The sequence below is a fragment of the Poecilia reticulata genome, chromosome 18, assembly GCF_904066995.2.
Source record: "Poecilia reticulata chromosome 18, P_reticulata-male-v2, whole genome shotgun sequence".
Lineage (NCBI taxonomy): Eukaryota > Metazoa > Chordata > Actinopteri > Cyprinodontiformes > Poeciliidae > Poecilia > Poecilia reticulata.
The window spans coordinates 1618323-1630781 of NC_088847.1; the positions used below are offsets into that span (position 1 = coordinate 1618323).

Genomic DNA, 12459 nt, shown 5'->3' on the forward strand with positions numbered 1-12459 from the left:
AAAATGAGGCTCTAACATTCACAAATGACATTGAAATAAAATCCAGTCCAACATCTGGTTTCAGGTGATTCTTCTGGAACCTGTTAGAGGAAAAATATCCCAACTTCAGAAGATGTGCTTTTAACTTAACAGAGCTCTGTGGTTCCTCCTGTCAGTATGAGATTGAGGGTGAGGAGGCGCCATGTTAGGAAGAGAAGTGGAAGCTGCAGGATCTTCAGAACAAACAGGTCATGATTCTAGGCTACTAATTATCCCTCTGTCTGGACACAGGATCAATACAGCCAGTTTAAAAGCTAAAATGAATGGTTATATGCCAGACATAGAAAACTGGGATGCACTCCATGCCATGATGTTCAGAATTTAGGTCTCATGGCATCTCAAAGTGTCAACATTGCAGCCAGTGGGCTGAGGGAAATACAGCTTTATTTTGTAGCAATTCAAGAGCTACCCAGCTTTTATTGCTTCGCCAAAAAATTAATCGGCACAGAAACTCCAAAGCACACAAAGTAATATATATATATGGGTATATATATATTTTTTTGTTTGTTTGTTTGTTTTTGTCATAGTACTCCCAAGAATTTAAAACTACTTTCACCCCTGCCCTCGCCACCAGTGATCTTCACTCATCATGTCATTCACTTGCTGCTCTGTCCAAGCATCATGTGTTTCACCTGATCTGCACTTGATTTTTCACTGTTCAGCACTGGATTCTCTTTCATATCCTGATTTACATTTAGTTCTTTGCTCTACGGGTTCCCGTTTGAGTTTTGTGTGACTTTTTTTTTTTTTTACTCCTACAAATCCGTCTGCATTTCCCCATTAATATGTGACAGTTCACATATTGTCACGTATTGATGGGGAAATGCAGACCGATGTAAACCTGTTACAACCTCAGAAAATGTCCCAGTATACTGCTAAGTAAAATTTAAAAGTGTTGGTGCTACTGTTGCATACTGGACCACTACTGGTGTTAACTCTGTAAAATGAACACTCTCTATCATGGTACTACCATGGAAGGATTTCTTTATTTAAATGGGTTCATTTTTTTGAGGGATGTATAGTGAGGGTCTTGTGATTTTAGTAATTACTCGTTTACAAGGGCGATATTCAGTTGTTGGTCTTCCCTAGAAGCATGCAACCTCAAGATGGACATTAAATCACTTTTCAATACAAGTTGCTGCTCTGACACAACCACAGCACTACCAAAACATATGTACAAAAACCTGCTATAAAACATAAAATATTTGAAAACCAGACTTCTATGATCTGATAAGGAATCACACCAAGGCCATCAGCCGGTGTAAAACTAAACTGATGCGATCAAGCTACTGATAGTGGCAGGAGTGTGGAGCTGCAACAAGAAACTAACAGAAACACTGAAGAGAAAAAGATGCAGTTGCAGCCATGCATGCTTTAATGTTACACACCCCAGTTTTTAGCAGTAGCTCAAACACTAGTGTTGTTGTGGATCTAAGATGCAAAGTTTACCTTCAAGTAAATGCCCCGCTTCTGTAAATATTTCTGTCTGTGCCACCAGTTGTCCTTTGAATGCCCCCCAGGGGGCAATACCACCCCAGTTGAAATGCTAATTTACAGGGTGGAGTGGCAAAATGTTGTCCAGTCAGGATGCGACATGCTTACAGTCGGAATGTTGAAACTGAATCAGACAGTAGTTGACCTTTGCCTTCAATATGCTTTACTTTTAGCAGTTTTATTTGTTTTTCAGTTGAATTGGAAACAGAAAATGCCCCATATGTGCAAAAGGTGTAAAAATGGTTGTCAGGGTGTCTGGAAAGCATTGTAAGGGCACAATAACATGTAAAATTTACTTTCCTGAACTTTATATGTTGTTTTCTCATCAAAAACATACTTGGAATGTATGGAATGTATTCTCCATGAAAACCATTCAGCTGGGCAACACGCATGGGTAGACCAAGCTATGCCTTCAAGGCACAGCTCTTCCTCAGAGCTGCAGTTTCCAAGCTCCTGAGTCTAACAAAGCAGCCTTCCCCCACAAATTCACCAATCAACTCTTTCAGACTAGCTAGCACCAATTACCAACTGGGGGTACTGTGTATCCCCCAGTTCCTCCAGTTGGTAACTGGGGTTTTATCGGAGCTATATCTTAATGCAACACTGGTAAAAATATTGCTAAAGGGTTAAGAGAAGGACCATATTGTGATGACTTCCTCAAGGCGGAGTTTCAGAAAGATCAGGAGTTTTTAAAAAGCCCAATTTCAAGGCAATAAATTACAAAGTCAAATTTAATTTGAAGTCATATTTGAAGTATTCAGGATTTTTTGAACAGCTGATGGCAGCATAATATGGTACTGTGTGGCTGGAAAACACATAATACTGCCCCTTTAAATCAGGGCTTTGTCCTTTTCTCTGTGTCGCCATACAGCTTGTTGGAATTTGTTTTGCTGAATTTCTGAATAAACCTGAATCGAATTTACTCAGCATTACCAAGCAGAAAGTTAAGTTAAACTCTTAGCTTATATTCATCAGTACTGTGTCTTCTGCCTGTTTTGGATTTTGTTGTGACTTCTGTGGTTGTTCTCTGCTTTATGGCTGATTTCCTGTCCTGGCCTCTCTTGTTTTTCAGATGAGGGCAGGAATGCAGTACACCTGGCAGGAGGGGCTCAGATAGTATCTGAACACATTAAGTCCCTCTCCCAAAATACTGATCCGGAAAAAGAGAGACTCTTGGCTGTCTTTTGTGGCATGCTGATGAACTATAGCAATGATAATGGTAATGACCATCTTCCTCCCCCAAAGACTTTATACTTATCTCAACTAATCAGTGGGCGTTCTCTTTCTTCTTCCCAGACGGTAGATGTTGAACTTAATCTATGCTTCTCTAATTCAGGCTCATCTGTTCCCTTCTTTCTGTCACATCCTCTTGCTTTTTCATCATCTTCACCGAGGTAATCTAAAATCATTAACATCATCTTTCATCCTAGCAGTACCTTCCTCCCAACTCTTAGCCAGATGGGATTTTAGAGAGTGTGCTGTGACTCAGCTGCTAGAGCATCCTCATTTTTAAGCTATTTTAGTAACACAGCTCAAGGGAGCATTAGTCTGTTAGTCTATCACCCTTGTGTATAGCGAGACGGATAACGTGTTTTGGAGCCCTTACACTTGAACCCTCCTTTTATTTCCCAGAACCAGTAGCAGATTGGGCTTTAATGAATGACATGGCTCCAGATTTTCCACCAAATGAGCTCCACTGCTTTGGAAGAGCTGGTGCTTAGCAGTAAGACTGCTTCTGTCTGCCATCCAGCAAAAACAACATCCTTTGTCAGAAACTATATCCAAACATGTAGCTAAAATGCTTTTTGATGCACACTGTATTGATGCTAACTTTGGTGTGAGCCGATATTTTACCATATTAGTGACAGTGATGCAGAGTAGGATTATGGGGAGTTTAACTGAAGCGATGGTGAGGTTAGCAGGTTGGCTGTTTTTTTGTTTTTGTTTTGTTTTTTGAGGTTTTTAAAGGGAAAATGAGCATATATGTATTACATAAAATATCTGTAAATATTGGTTATACAGCAATAGTTATTTCAGATTTAAATAATCGGCCCAAATTTTTATATCCCCTTAAAATTATTTTAGGTATTTTGTTAAAAGTCCTGGTTTTTATCTGCCTAAATCTGGCCCTGAAATGATTATTATTTCATCCTCCAGTGAATGTAGCTGTTTTCACGTTGAGAAATTGATCTTGTCTATCTTCACAAAGCTTTGAAAATCAGCCACGGTTCCCTTTTGTTTTGCTGTGATAGAGGGCTGACTGACAGACCAGCCCACCAGATCTGCACTGGTGCTGTTAATCGCAGCCATCCCTCCATTGCTAGCTTTGTTAGGGGCTATAGGGGTGAACTGATTGCAGCTGGCCTTTCACCGAAATCGGTGAAAGGCCAGACAGCTGCAATCAGTTCACCCCTATTTCCTTTTCACTTGTGATCAGAAATGCAGGTTGGAACAATGAGGCATCCAAATTTAGCCTCAACAGTGGGCGGAAGAGAGGTTTTTAGTCATGTAATGACGAGGCTCTAAGACGGGAAACCATCTGAGGAACCATTTGGAGCCGGCTCTGGCTCCAGCTGTGGTTTAGCACTAGAATCAGTTCAGTGGAAAAACACTTGACCTGTTTGTTGCTGTCTTACAAAACTGCAACATTTTATTTTTTAAGAGTTATTCTTAAATTATACGCTAATTGTTGAGCTCTAGAACTTCTGACAAGCATCTGCTGCTGCTTCTTTGTAGTCTGCCAGCTCTTTCATACTTCCTAAATCCTTTATCATCCTAAGCAGTCTTGGAAATTGTGGAATTTTCAAGACTTTTAAATATCATTAGATCATTTTCCAACTCTGGATATTGTAAGTGGGAAATAAGTTTCCATACTTTATTGCTTATTCCAGAAATAAATGGAGTTTACATTATGTCCTACTCATTAATCACTGTGGTTTTTACATAACCTCCAGATTAGCATTCAAAAATAATGATGTTTCACCCTCTATTTTAGCCTTTTACCTCTGGGATTAACACTGGCCCCAAAGTACTTTAATTGGTTTTAGTTTACACACAGTATGGTTTAAAGTCGAATGTAATTTATCTTGGGCAATTCATTCCACATTTATCTGTTATGGTTTCTAACTGATCTATTTTTGTCAGATGTAAATGTAAAAAGAACTAAACAAATAAAGTATGCTGGTTTTCCAGCCTTAGGCAAGGATTTTATGGCCTGCAAAATGTGAGCTAACTTCCAAAACTGACTCCTAGCTTTGCAACACCATAAAGTGAAATCTAGGACTGGTTAAGTCATGTCAACCAGAGACACCTTAACCTGTTACCTTTAACTCGCAAAGGCAGAAATCCTCATAAGTTTTTCCTCTATCAATGCGGCACTTGACTTCCAAACTAACCTATGTATTAATTTAAGGAAAACTCCAATTGGAGACAGGTAAGTACCAGGTTTTCCTACCTGGTCTCCAATAAAGATGGAGACCAGATGTAAGTCATGGGGTTTGATTGGACAGAAACCATAGAGAATAGAAGTGGTGACATGTGCTATCAAAACAAAGTGAACCTTACTGGGAAAGGATATTCCTTACAGTGCTGGGAAAAGTTTTTACCTCTTCAGACTGTCACATTAGCATGTTTCAGTTCATCAAGAAAATTGTAATTTCAAACAAAATGAACCTGAATCAATACAGAAGCCATCCAGTTGAACCTGGCTTTATGTTAAAAGTAATTGCCCCCTGAACTGCTCATGTCTTCATCAACTGTCCTTAAGTGTTTGTGAAGTCTGAAACATGGCTGTGGAGGAATCCTGGCCCACTCTTTTCTGTTTAAATTCAGGCATATCGGAGGGCTTTTCAGAATGAATAGAATATTTAAACTAGTCTATGCAATAGGTTCTTAGATGGATTTAACTAGTCCAGACTTTGACTAGGCTCCTCTCAAATCCCTTTTTGTTTATTTTTTACTGTTCGAAAGAGGACTTGCTGGTATACCTTGGATCATTGTCCTGCTGCATAACTTAAATTGTCCTGAAACTTATGGTCATAATCTGATGGCTAGAGATTGTTCTTCAGAATTTTCTAGAATCCATGGTTCTGTCCATTATGGTAATTAGTCTAGGACCTAGACTCTAGCTCCTAAGCCTCAGACTGTTTGACTGTAGACATGATGCTGTCTTCCTGAAATTATGTTAGCTTTAGGTCAAAGAATATTTTCCCAACAGTAAGTATGAGATGGGCCGTTTTGTTCATTTTGGGTCAACAATGGTTTTGGCTTTGGAATTCTCACACGGAGGCCAATTGAAGCAGAGCTATTCCGATCACTTCCATTCAACTCCAGTGTGGCGCCAAGATGATGAAATTTCCTTACTACTAAATATTTCACAATTAGTTAAGTGGGAACAACAGGATTCAGCCATGAAGTGGGAGGCCACTCAAAATTACAGCAAGGTCAGCAGATGTTGAGGAGTGTATTGTGTAGTCATCATCTTTCTGCAAAGTCAACAGCTGCAAACCTCCAAATTTATGTGGTTTTCATATTAGCTCAAAAGCTGCATAGAGAGCTGAATGAATGAGGTTTCAGGTTCAGACGGTTGCTCCCCAGTCTTGCATCACCAGGGGCAATGTGAAGCCTGGATGGGGAGGTGTAGAGCATGTTACCCTGGACTATATAGCAGTGGACATGTCATTCGGAGCAATGAATCATACTGCAGAGGGTTTGAAAGAACAGTACTTGCCTGACTGCATTGTCAGGTGTAAAGTTTGGTGGAGAAAGGAACAAGGAATGTGGTGTTGGGCTGTTTTAGCAGTTAGACTTGTTCCTTCAGTTGCAGTGAAATAACTCTTAATGCTTCAGCATACCAAGACATTTGAAGAACTTTGAGTGAACAGTTAGGAGACAGTTTCCTCATGTTCCAGTGTGGCTGAGCACCAGTCCACTTAGCAAGGCCCATAAACATATGGATGATCCAGTTTTGTGTGGGAGAACTTGACTGGCCTGCAAAGAGTTCAGTGTTTGATCACACAAATTTGCTTTCAGAAGGATGGTAAAAATTTCCCATTAACACTTTTGAGCCTTGTGGAAATTAAGAATTGAAGTAATTTTAGTAGCAAAGGATGCGCTAACCTCACATCAAATTCTGTGGTTTAAGAATGAGAGTTCATGTGTTTGTGATTCTGACTATATATTCAGAATGACAAACACGTGATTCTGAATTCACGTCACAGTTCCACTCTTTGTGTAGATTACTTAAAATCCACAGACATTTGAGGTTTTAATGAGACAAAATGGGAAAACATTGGAGAAGGAGGAGGAATACTTTTGAAAGGCTTTATCTATGGTTCCCTGTCCCGGACTGGATGGTGTGTTTGTGAGTGTGTACTTGTACATAGTACTCATAGAGGACCATCACCATTTTCACTAGCGAAGGGAAGTTATATGTGGAAAGTGAGTACATTGTCCTGATCCTCATTTTTTTTTCAGTTGTACTAAGCTCTAGTAGTTCGGTTTAGAGGTAAGTTGTGAATTAAGTTTTGATTAACGTTGGAAATATACCATTTCTGGTTAGGGTCTGGAAAATGTCCAGGTTAGGTAATAACTAATACAAAGTTCTCAGTTGGATAAAAGTACCACATTGCATATGTGTAGGCTTGTCGCGATAAACGATAAATCAATTAATCGCACGATAAATTAAACCTATCGACCTCATTTTAATTATCGGCTTTATCGTCTCTTCCTGCCTTTTTTTCTTTCTATTGATGACACTAAATGAAAAAAGGCTCAGCTCCGGTGCTCTCCACTGACCCTCCCTTTCTCATTTCATTAGTGTAATGTCCAGCTCACACTACACGAGTTGTCGGCCGATTGTTGGCCCATTTTCTAAACCTGAGAGACCACACATTAGCCGACAGAAATCCTAGGTATAACGGTTCGATCAGGTTCGATCGTGCCGTGTGGTGTCCAGCCACATGGGCACAAAATAATGGCTACAAGTCCAGTTAACTAATTTTAAAACCAGGCATTAATCAACGCTTTACTAGAATCTACCTGTGATGCATGTGGCTAGATTCAACGCAAAGTCCTGACTGAATGAAAATCATTGTAACCTATTTATGTCACGTTAACGAAGAACAGCTGAAAACTTACCGGATTTATCAACTGCGGTAGCAATTTGGCTCCAACTCCTCCCCTTGTCATTTCTATATTCTTTGCACAAAATGTTGAATAAATATTAATGTTGTTTCCACATATCTCCGATGTCCACTGGACTTCGTGTTGCGCCGAGTCAGCTGTTTGGGATTCCCCTCGTAATTTCCCCTCAGAAAGCACGGAGGAGAATCCGCGCTTTCTGATTGGCTACCTGTCACATTCAGCGTTAAACTCCCAGTCGGGGGAAAACCCTGATTTAGATCGGAGCGGCCACGACGACCTACCGTAACACACCACACACTGCAGGATGATCGTTACAAAATCACTAGCAAGAATCTTGGATAAGCCAACGATCTAAGATTATCTTAAGGGGAAAATAGGGGCAAAAAATCGTGTTGTGTGAACTACTGCATTAGGTTGTCGGATGTGCCCATCTTCTCTATTTAAATCTAGTGATTACTGAAGGGCAATATAGTATACAGACTTCATAATCTGCACTCTTTTGGTTGAATGCAGTATTTATTTTCACTTTGGCTTTATGTTGTTTACTTTTTACTCAAGTACGCTTTTTGTTAATGGAGACTGAGAATCCATTTTATTTTTGTTTTTGGTTGTTTTGTTTATTTAGTTTATCAGTTCCAGTGTTATGTGTTCTTTTGAAAATAAAGTGTATCTATCTATGGCAGTAAATCGCGTGCATTATTAGTCATTTCCATTAAATCAGTGACAAAAGGTATTGAAACAATATTATCGTTTATCGCAATAATTTTTTAGACAATTAATCGTCCAGCAAAATTTGTTATCGTGACAGGCCTACATATGTGCATGTCTATAGGTAATGGTAAGGACAAAAGTTGACCTGAAACTAGGACTGTATAGATATTTTGCTGATTTACACAATGGAAAACACTATTTATGGATTAGGGTTAGGCTAAATTCTTAGACTTGACTAGGCTTAGGGAAAACATCAGGATTAGGCTACACAAATTAATGGAAGTCGATGCAAGTTCACACAAGTATAGTAAGGCATGACCGTGTGTGTGTTGGCAGTGTTATGCTGGGTTATCTACTTGGCTGGGGATTGAGAGGTTTTGAAGCATTGCAACTTTCTTCAGCTTTCAATGTAACACCCCATGTAGATTTTAGAGTTAAAAGGATTGCCATTGCTTTTTGTTATTGGTGCATCAGCTTCTTAGCTTTTGCTAAGAAACTGAGAAGGCATTTGCTCTGGAGTAGGGATGAAAATGGGAGAAACATGCTCTCAATGCATAATAAAACTGGGGTTTTCAACAAAAAAACAACAACTGATGATCTTGTAAAATTGATATGAGCTAAGAAAGTAAGCAGATCTGTAAAGATTACTCCTTGGTGTCTGCAGTAAATAGTTGTCAGCGGCTACTGCTGAAAAACTATTTTATTTATTCTATGGGTCTTAATGTGGAAGAAAACAAATCCTTCAAATGAGCTGTATTAGATTTGTATGTAGTTTTTTCATTGATTATGTGTCAAATTATAGAATCGTTCCCCAACATTAGCAGCATATATTTAAGGAAGGTACCTGTAAGAGCTCATCTTAATAAAAACATTAATATTTATGTCCAGTTGCTAATAGTCTTTCTGGAAGTATGTGAGGTGATCATGGCTTTGCTCTCTCTGCTCTGTATGTCTTCTGTTCTACTGACTTATCCTCATAATTCTTGGTTTTCAGTACTGAAGGTGTTTTACCTCATTTTCCCTCTCAGCATTTAAATTATCGACCACATTTTATACACCTTAGAGGATCAACCTCTTATGTCCTATTATCCATATTTTCATCTTCAGTCATTAAGTGTTTGTATCCTGATACTGATAGAAGAAGAAATCTAATCTAAAATCCTGTTATTGAATATTTGCTGCCATGTGGTCAGCAAATTTCTCCACGGGAGCCGGACACGCCACTTCAATATAATTCATAATGTTTCATCTCAATATAATTCATAATGTTTCTTCTCAAATGACATAAAAGCATAGGTTTTTATGGCACACATCTTTTATATATTAAGAAACATCCCTTTACTGCATTTTTCATATCTGTGTTTTTGCAGATACCTTACAAGCACAGCTGATTACCCTGGGTGTTATTCCAACCCTGGTGAAGCTGCTGGGCATCCATTCCCACAACACCGCCCTGACAGAAATGTGTCTGATTGCTTTTGGGAACTTGGCAGAGCTGGGTAAGTATGCTACATTAGTCCAGGTTTGAAATATTCCATGTCAAATGTGTTAAACAGATACACAAGGGAGGACTGTTTTCTCAGCACTTTTAATGAAGGGAGGACTGTCTTCTCAGCACTTTTAATGCAGTATGATGTGGGGTACAAAACTAACTGCTGTTAGTGATGACGTGTGCTTTCATCTCTTTTCCATTTGCTCTGGAGAAGAGATGAAAATGGGAGAAACATGCTCCCATTGCAGAATAAAACTGGGGTTTTCACCAAAAAAACAACAACTGAGTATTCTGCTGGGACAGTTACTAGTGCACCGATTCATGGCAGATCACCAATCTTTTAAAAGCCTGACCTGCCCATTCCGATTTTGGCCAATACAAGATTTTGTCATAAAAGTCGCTAAATATAGTGACAAAGTCGGATCTGTTGATCAGCCCTCTCTTACGGCAGAGCACAAGGGGACAGTGGCTGATCCCCACTCTGTTGGTGAGCCTGCAGGTTTTAATCAGGAGGGTTGATGGAGCAAAATGGCAGCCTTGCTCTGTCAGCTTGTCCCAGGGCAGCTGTTGCTACAATCCGCTTGCCATCATCAGTGTCTGAATGTGCCCTTTGATATCTCAATTTGATATAAAGAACATTCTAAATAAAATTAATTTTTACTATTATTTGGTCCAAGTGGCGAAACGCTCAAGCAGCAAACAGCCAATGTAAAATGAATTAGCTTTTTGAAGACTGAAACGTGTGAGAACTTACCAAATTTGGCAGACGTATCACGCCTGAAAATTACGTATTTTAAGGGAGTCACTAAAATTACAACAGAAACTGTTTAACAGTGCCCTTTGGTAGCTTTCAAAATAGCTTCCCCCCATTGACCTTACTTTAGTGTAGAATCATGAAACTTGGCACACTTGTACAACTCCACAAGATGTACAGAAAGCTCTATTGGTCCTACGGTCTACACCAAACAGGAAGTTGGCCATCTTAGATAGAAGTTCCGATTTTGACCCCATTTTGGCCCCCATCAGCAATCCATGACACTCAATGGTGGGTGTGGTCTAATTCCTCTACAGTGCCCACTAGGGTGTCCACCCGTCCCATAAAATATGGAATCGTCCTGTATTTGGCTGTTAAATGTTGTGCCCTGTATTCGGGACACAATTTGTTGTATTTCTATAAATGTCCGATAGACATGCCTATCACACACAAATGAACACTAAATGTAATAATAATGACCAAAATAAAACACAGGAAATATTAAGGTGAGCTAAATTGTTGTGGCGGGATGTAAATAAGGCCCCCAAGAAAGTTACGGACCGACGCTGTTGTGGTTGCCTAGAGACAGACATTACGCCATAGTGAGCTGCTATCAACCTGCGTCTCTTTAAAACATCCTCAACCCAATACTCCACCGTCCTTAGGAGCAACACCTCTCGTAAAGATACAGACGTGAGAGGGAAGACGCAAATCCCAGGCTCAACAATGTTAGTGAGGATGAATACGGGCAAAAAAAACAAATGTGTCCATCATGGCGCAGTGCTGTATGATAGACAGAATGGATCAGGAGAGCAGGGTTTCCCCCAGAAAACTTTCAAAGCCCGGTGGTCAGGGCGCCGAGGCGGTCTACCAGCTGTCCACTGGGTTTTTGTATTAAAAGATGTTAAATAGACAGGAAAAGTAAAAATATTACTGGGTAATTATGGGAAAACATCGCCAGTGAACTGCTAATATAAACCCACAACCAGTCTTAAAAACAACTAATCAAAAAAATACAGTTAAAATAAATATAAATTATTTCCACTTTTCTTAAATCCAAATTAAGTCAGCGGCTCCATCAGGCCTCCCAGGGCTTCAGGGGCCACATAAATGCTAATATTTTAACACAGACATATAAATGTAACATTTGTTTATTGAGATTATCAATGCCTCCAACTGTCCTAGATTTCACTAAATCTAACACAGAAGCTGTTAGAGGTGCTGATGTTTTTAGCAACAAAAGAAGCCCCTAAAGCAAATTCTGCTCCGACCCTGTATTATGTGTTAAACCCGCTGCACTGGTTTAGTAGCTCTTCCATTTCGTGTCTGCTGTTTTTAACAAGGGGTCACAGAAACTATTTTGGTTGGTTGAGTTTCTGGATGAGTTTTTCAGATGTGCGGTGGCCGCGCACATTAACTCTGTCTGACTAAATGGACAAAGCATTTGATACGGTTTGGTGTACTGTGTAAACGGAAAAATAAAACTAGCAATAATACTATAATAATAATAAAAAATCAGCGTGATGCGTGACTGCTAGGAGAAAGCTCCTCACCGGGTTAAACCTGCACGATAAGGTTATTGCTGGGTCATTAACCACTACAGCGCACCGACCAACCGCGAACACAGACCTAAACTTTACAGGGAAGACGGGCCAAACGATGGGCAGCGTGTTGAGATGTAAACGGTACATAATGTTTTGTTCACAAATATACATCATTCTCACCGCTCACTGAAAACACCGCTGAAAGCGCGACTACAAGTTATTCCTGCGGTTCACGTAAAGTTGCGCAACCAGAGCTAACGCGGTGGGTTTAAACTCTTACC

The 12459-nt window shown here is 39.7% G+C and overlaps 1 protein-coding gene and 1 long non-coding RNA gene across 5 annotated transcripts in view; one reads left to right on the forward strand and one right to left on the reverse strand.

Annotated features, from left to right (window-relative positions):
* The window catches only part of rap1gds1 (RAP1, GTP-GDP dissociation stimulator 1), a 97885-nt gene that overhangs the window by 52534 nt on the left and 32892 nt on the right, over window positions 1–12459 (forward strand). For 2 of the 3 annotated variants that reach the window (XM_008434827.3, XM_008434825.3), the window contains exons 5-6: window positions 2606–2752; window positions 9759–9887. In XM_008434827.3, coding sequence (XP_008433049.2) covers window positions 2606–2752; window positions 9759–9887 — 276 coding nt within the window. The remainder of the gene's footprint in view (window positions 1–2605; window positions 2753–9758; window positions 9888–12459) is intronic. The other variant, XM_008434826.3, reaches the window with a different exon arrangement.
* Window positions 1–12459, reverse strand: part of LOC103480074 (uncharacterized) — a 71078-nt gene that overhangs the window by 38371 nt on the left and 20248 nt on the right. The gene's annotated exons all lie outside the window — the stretch shown is intronic.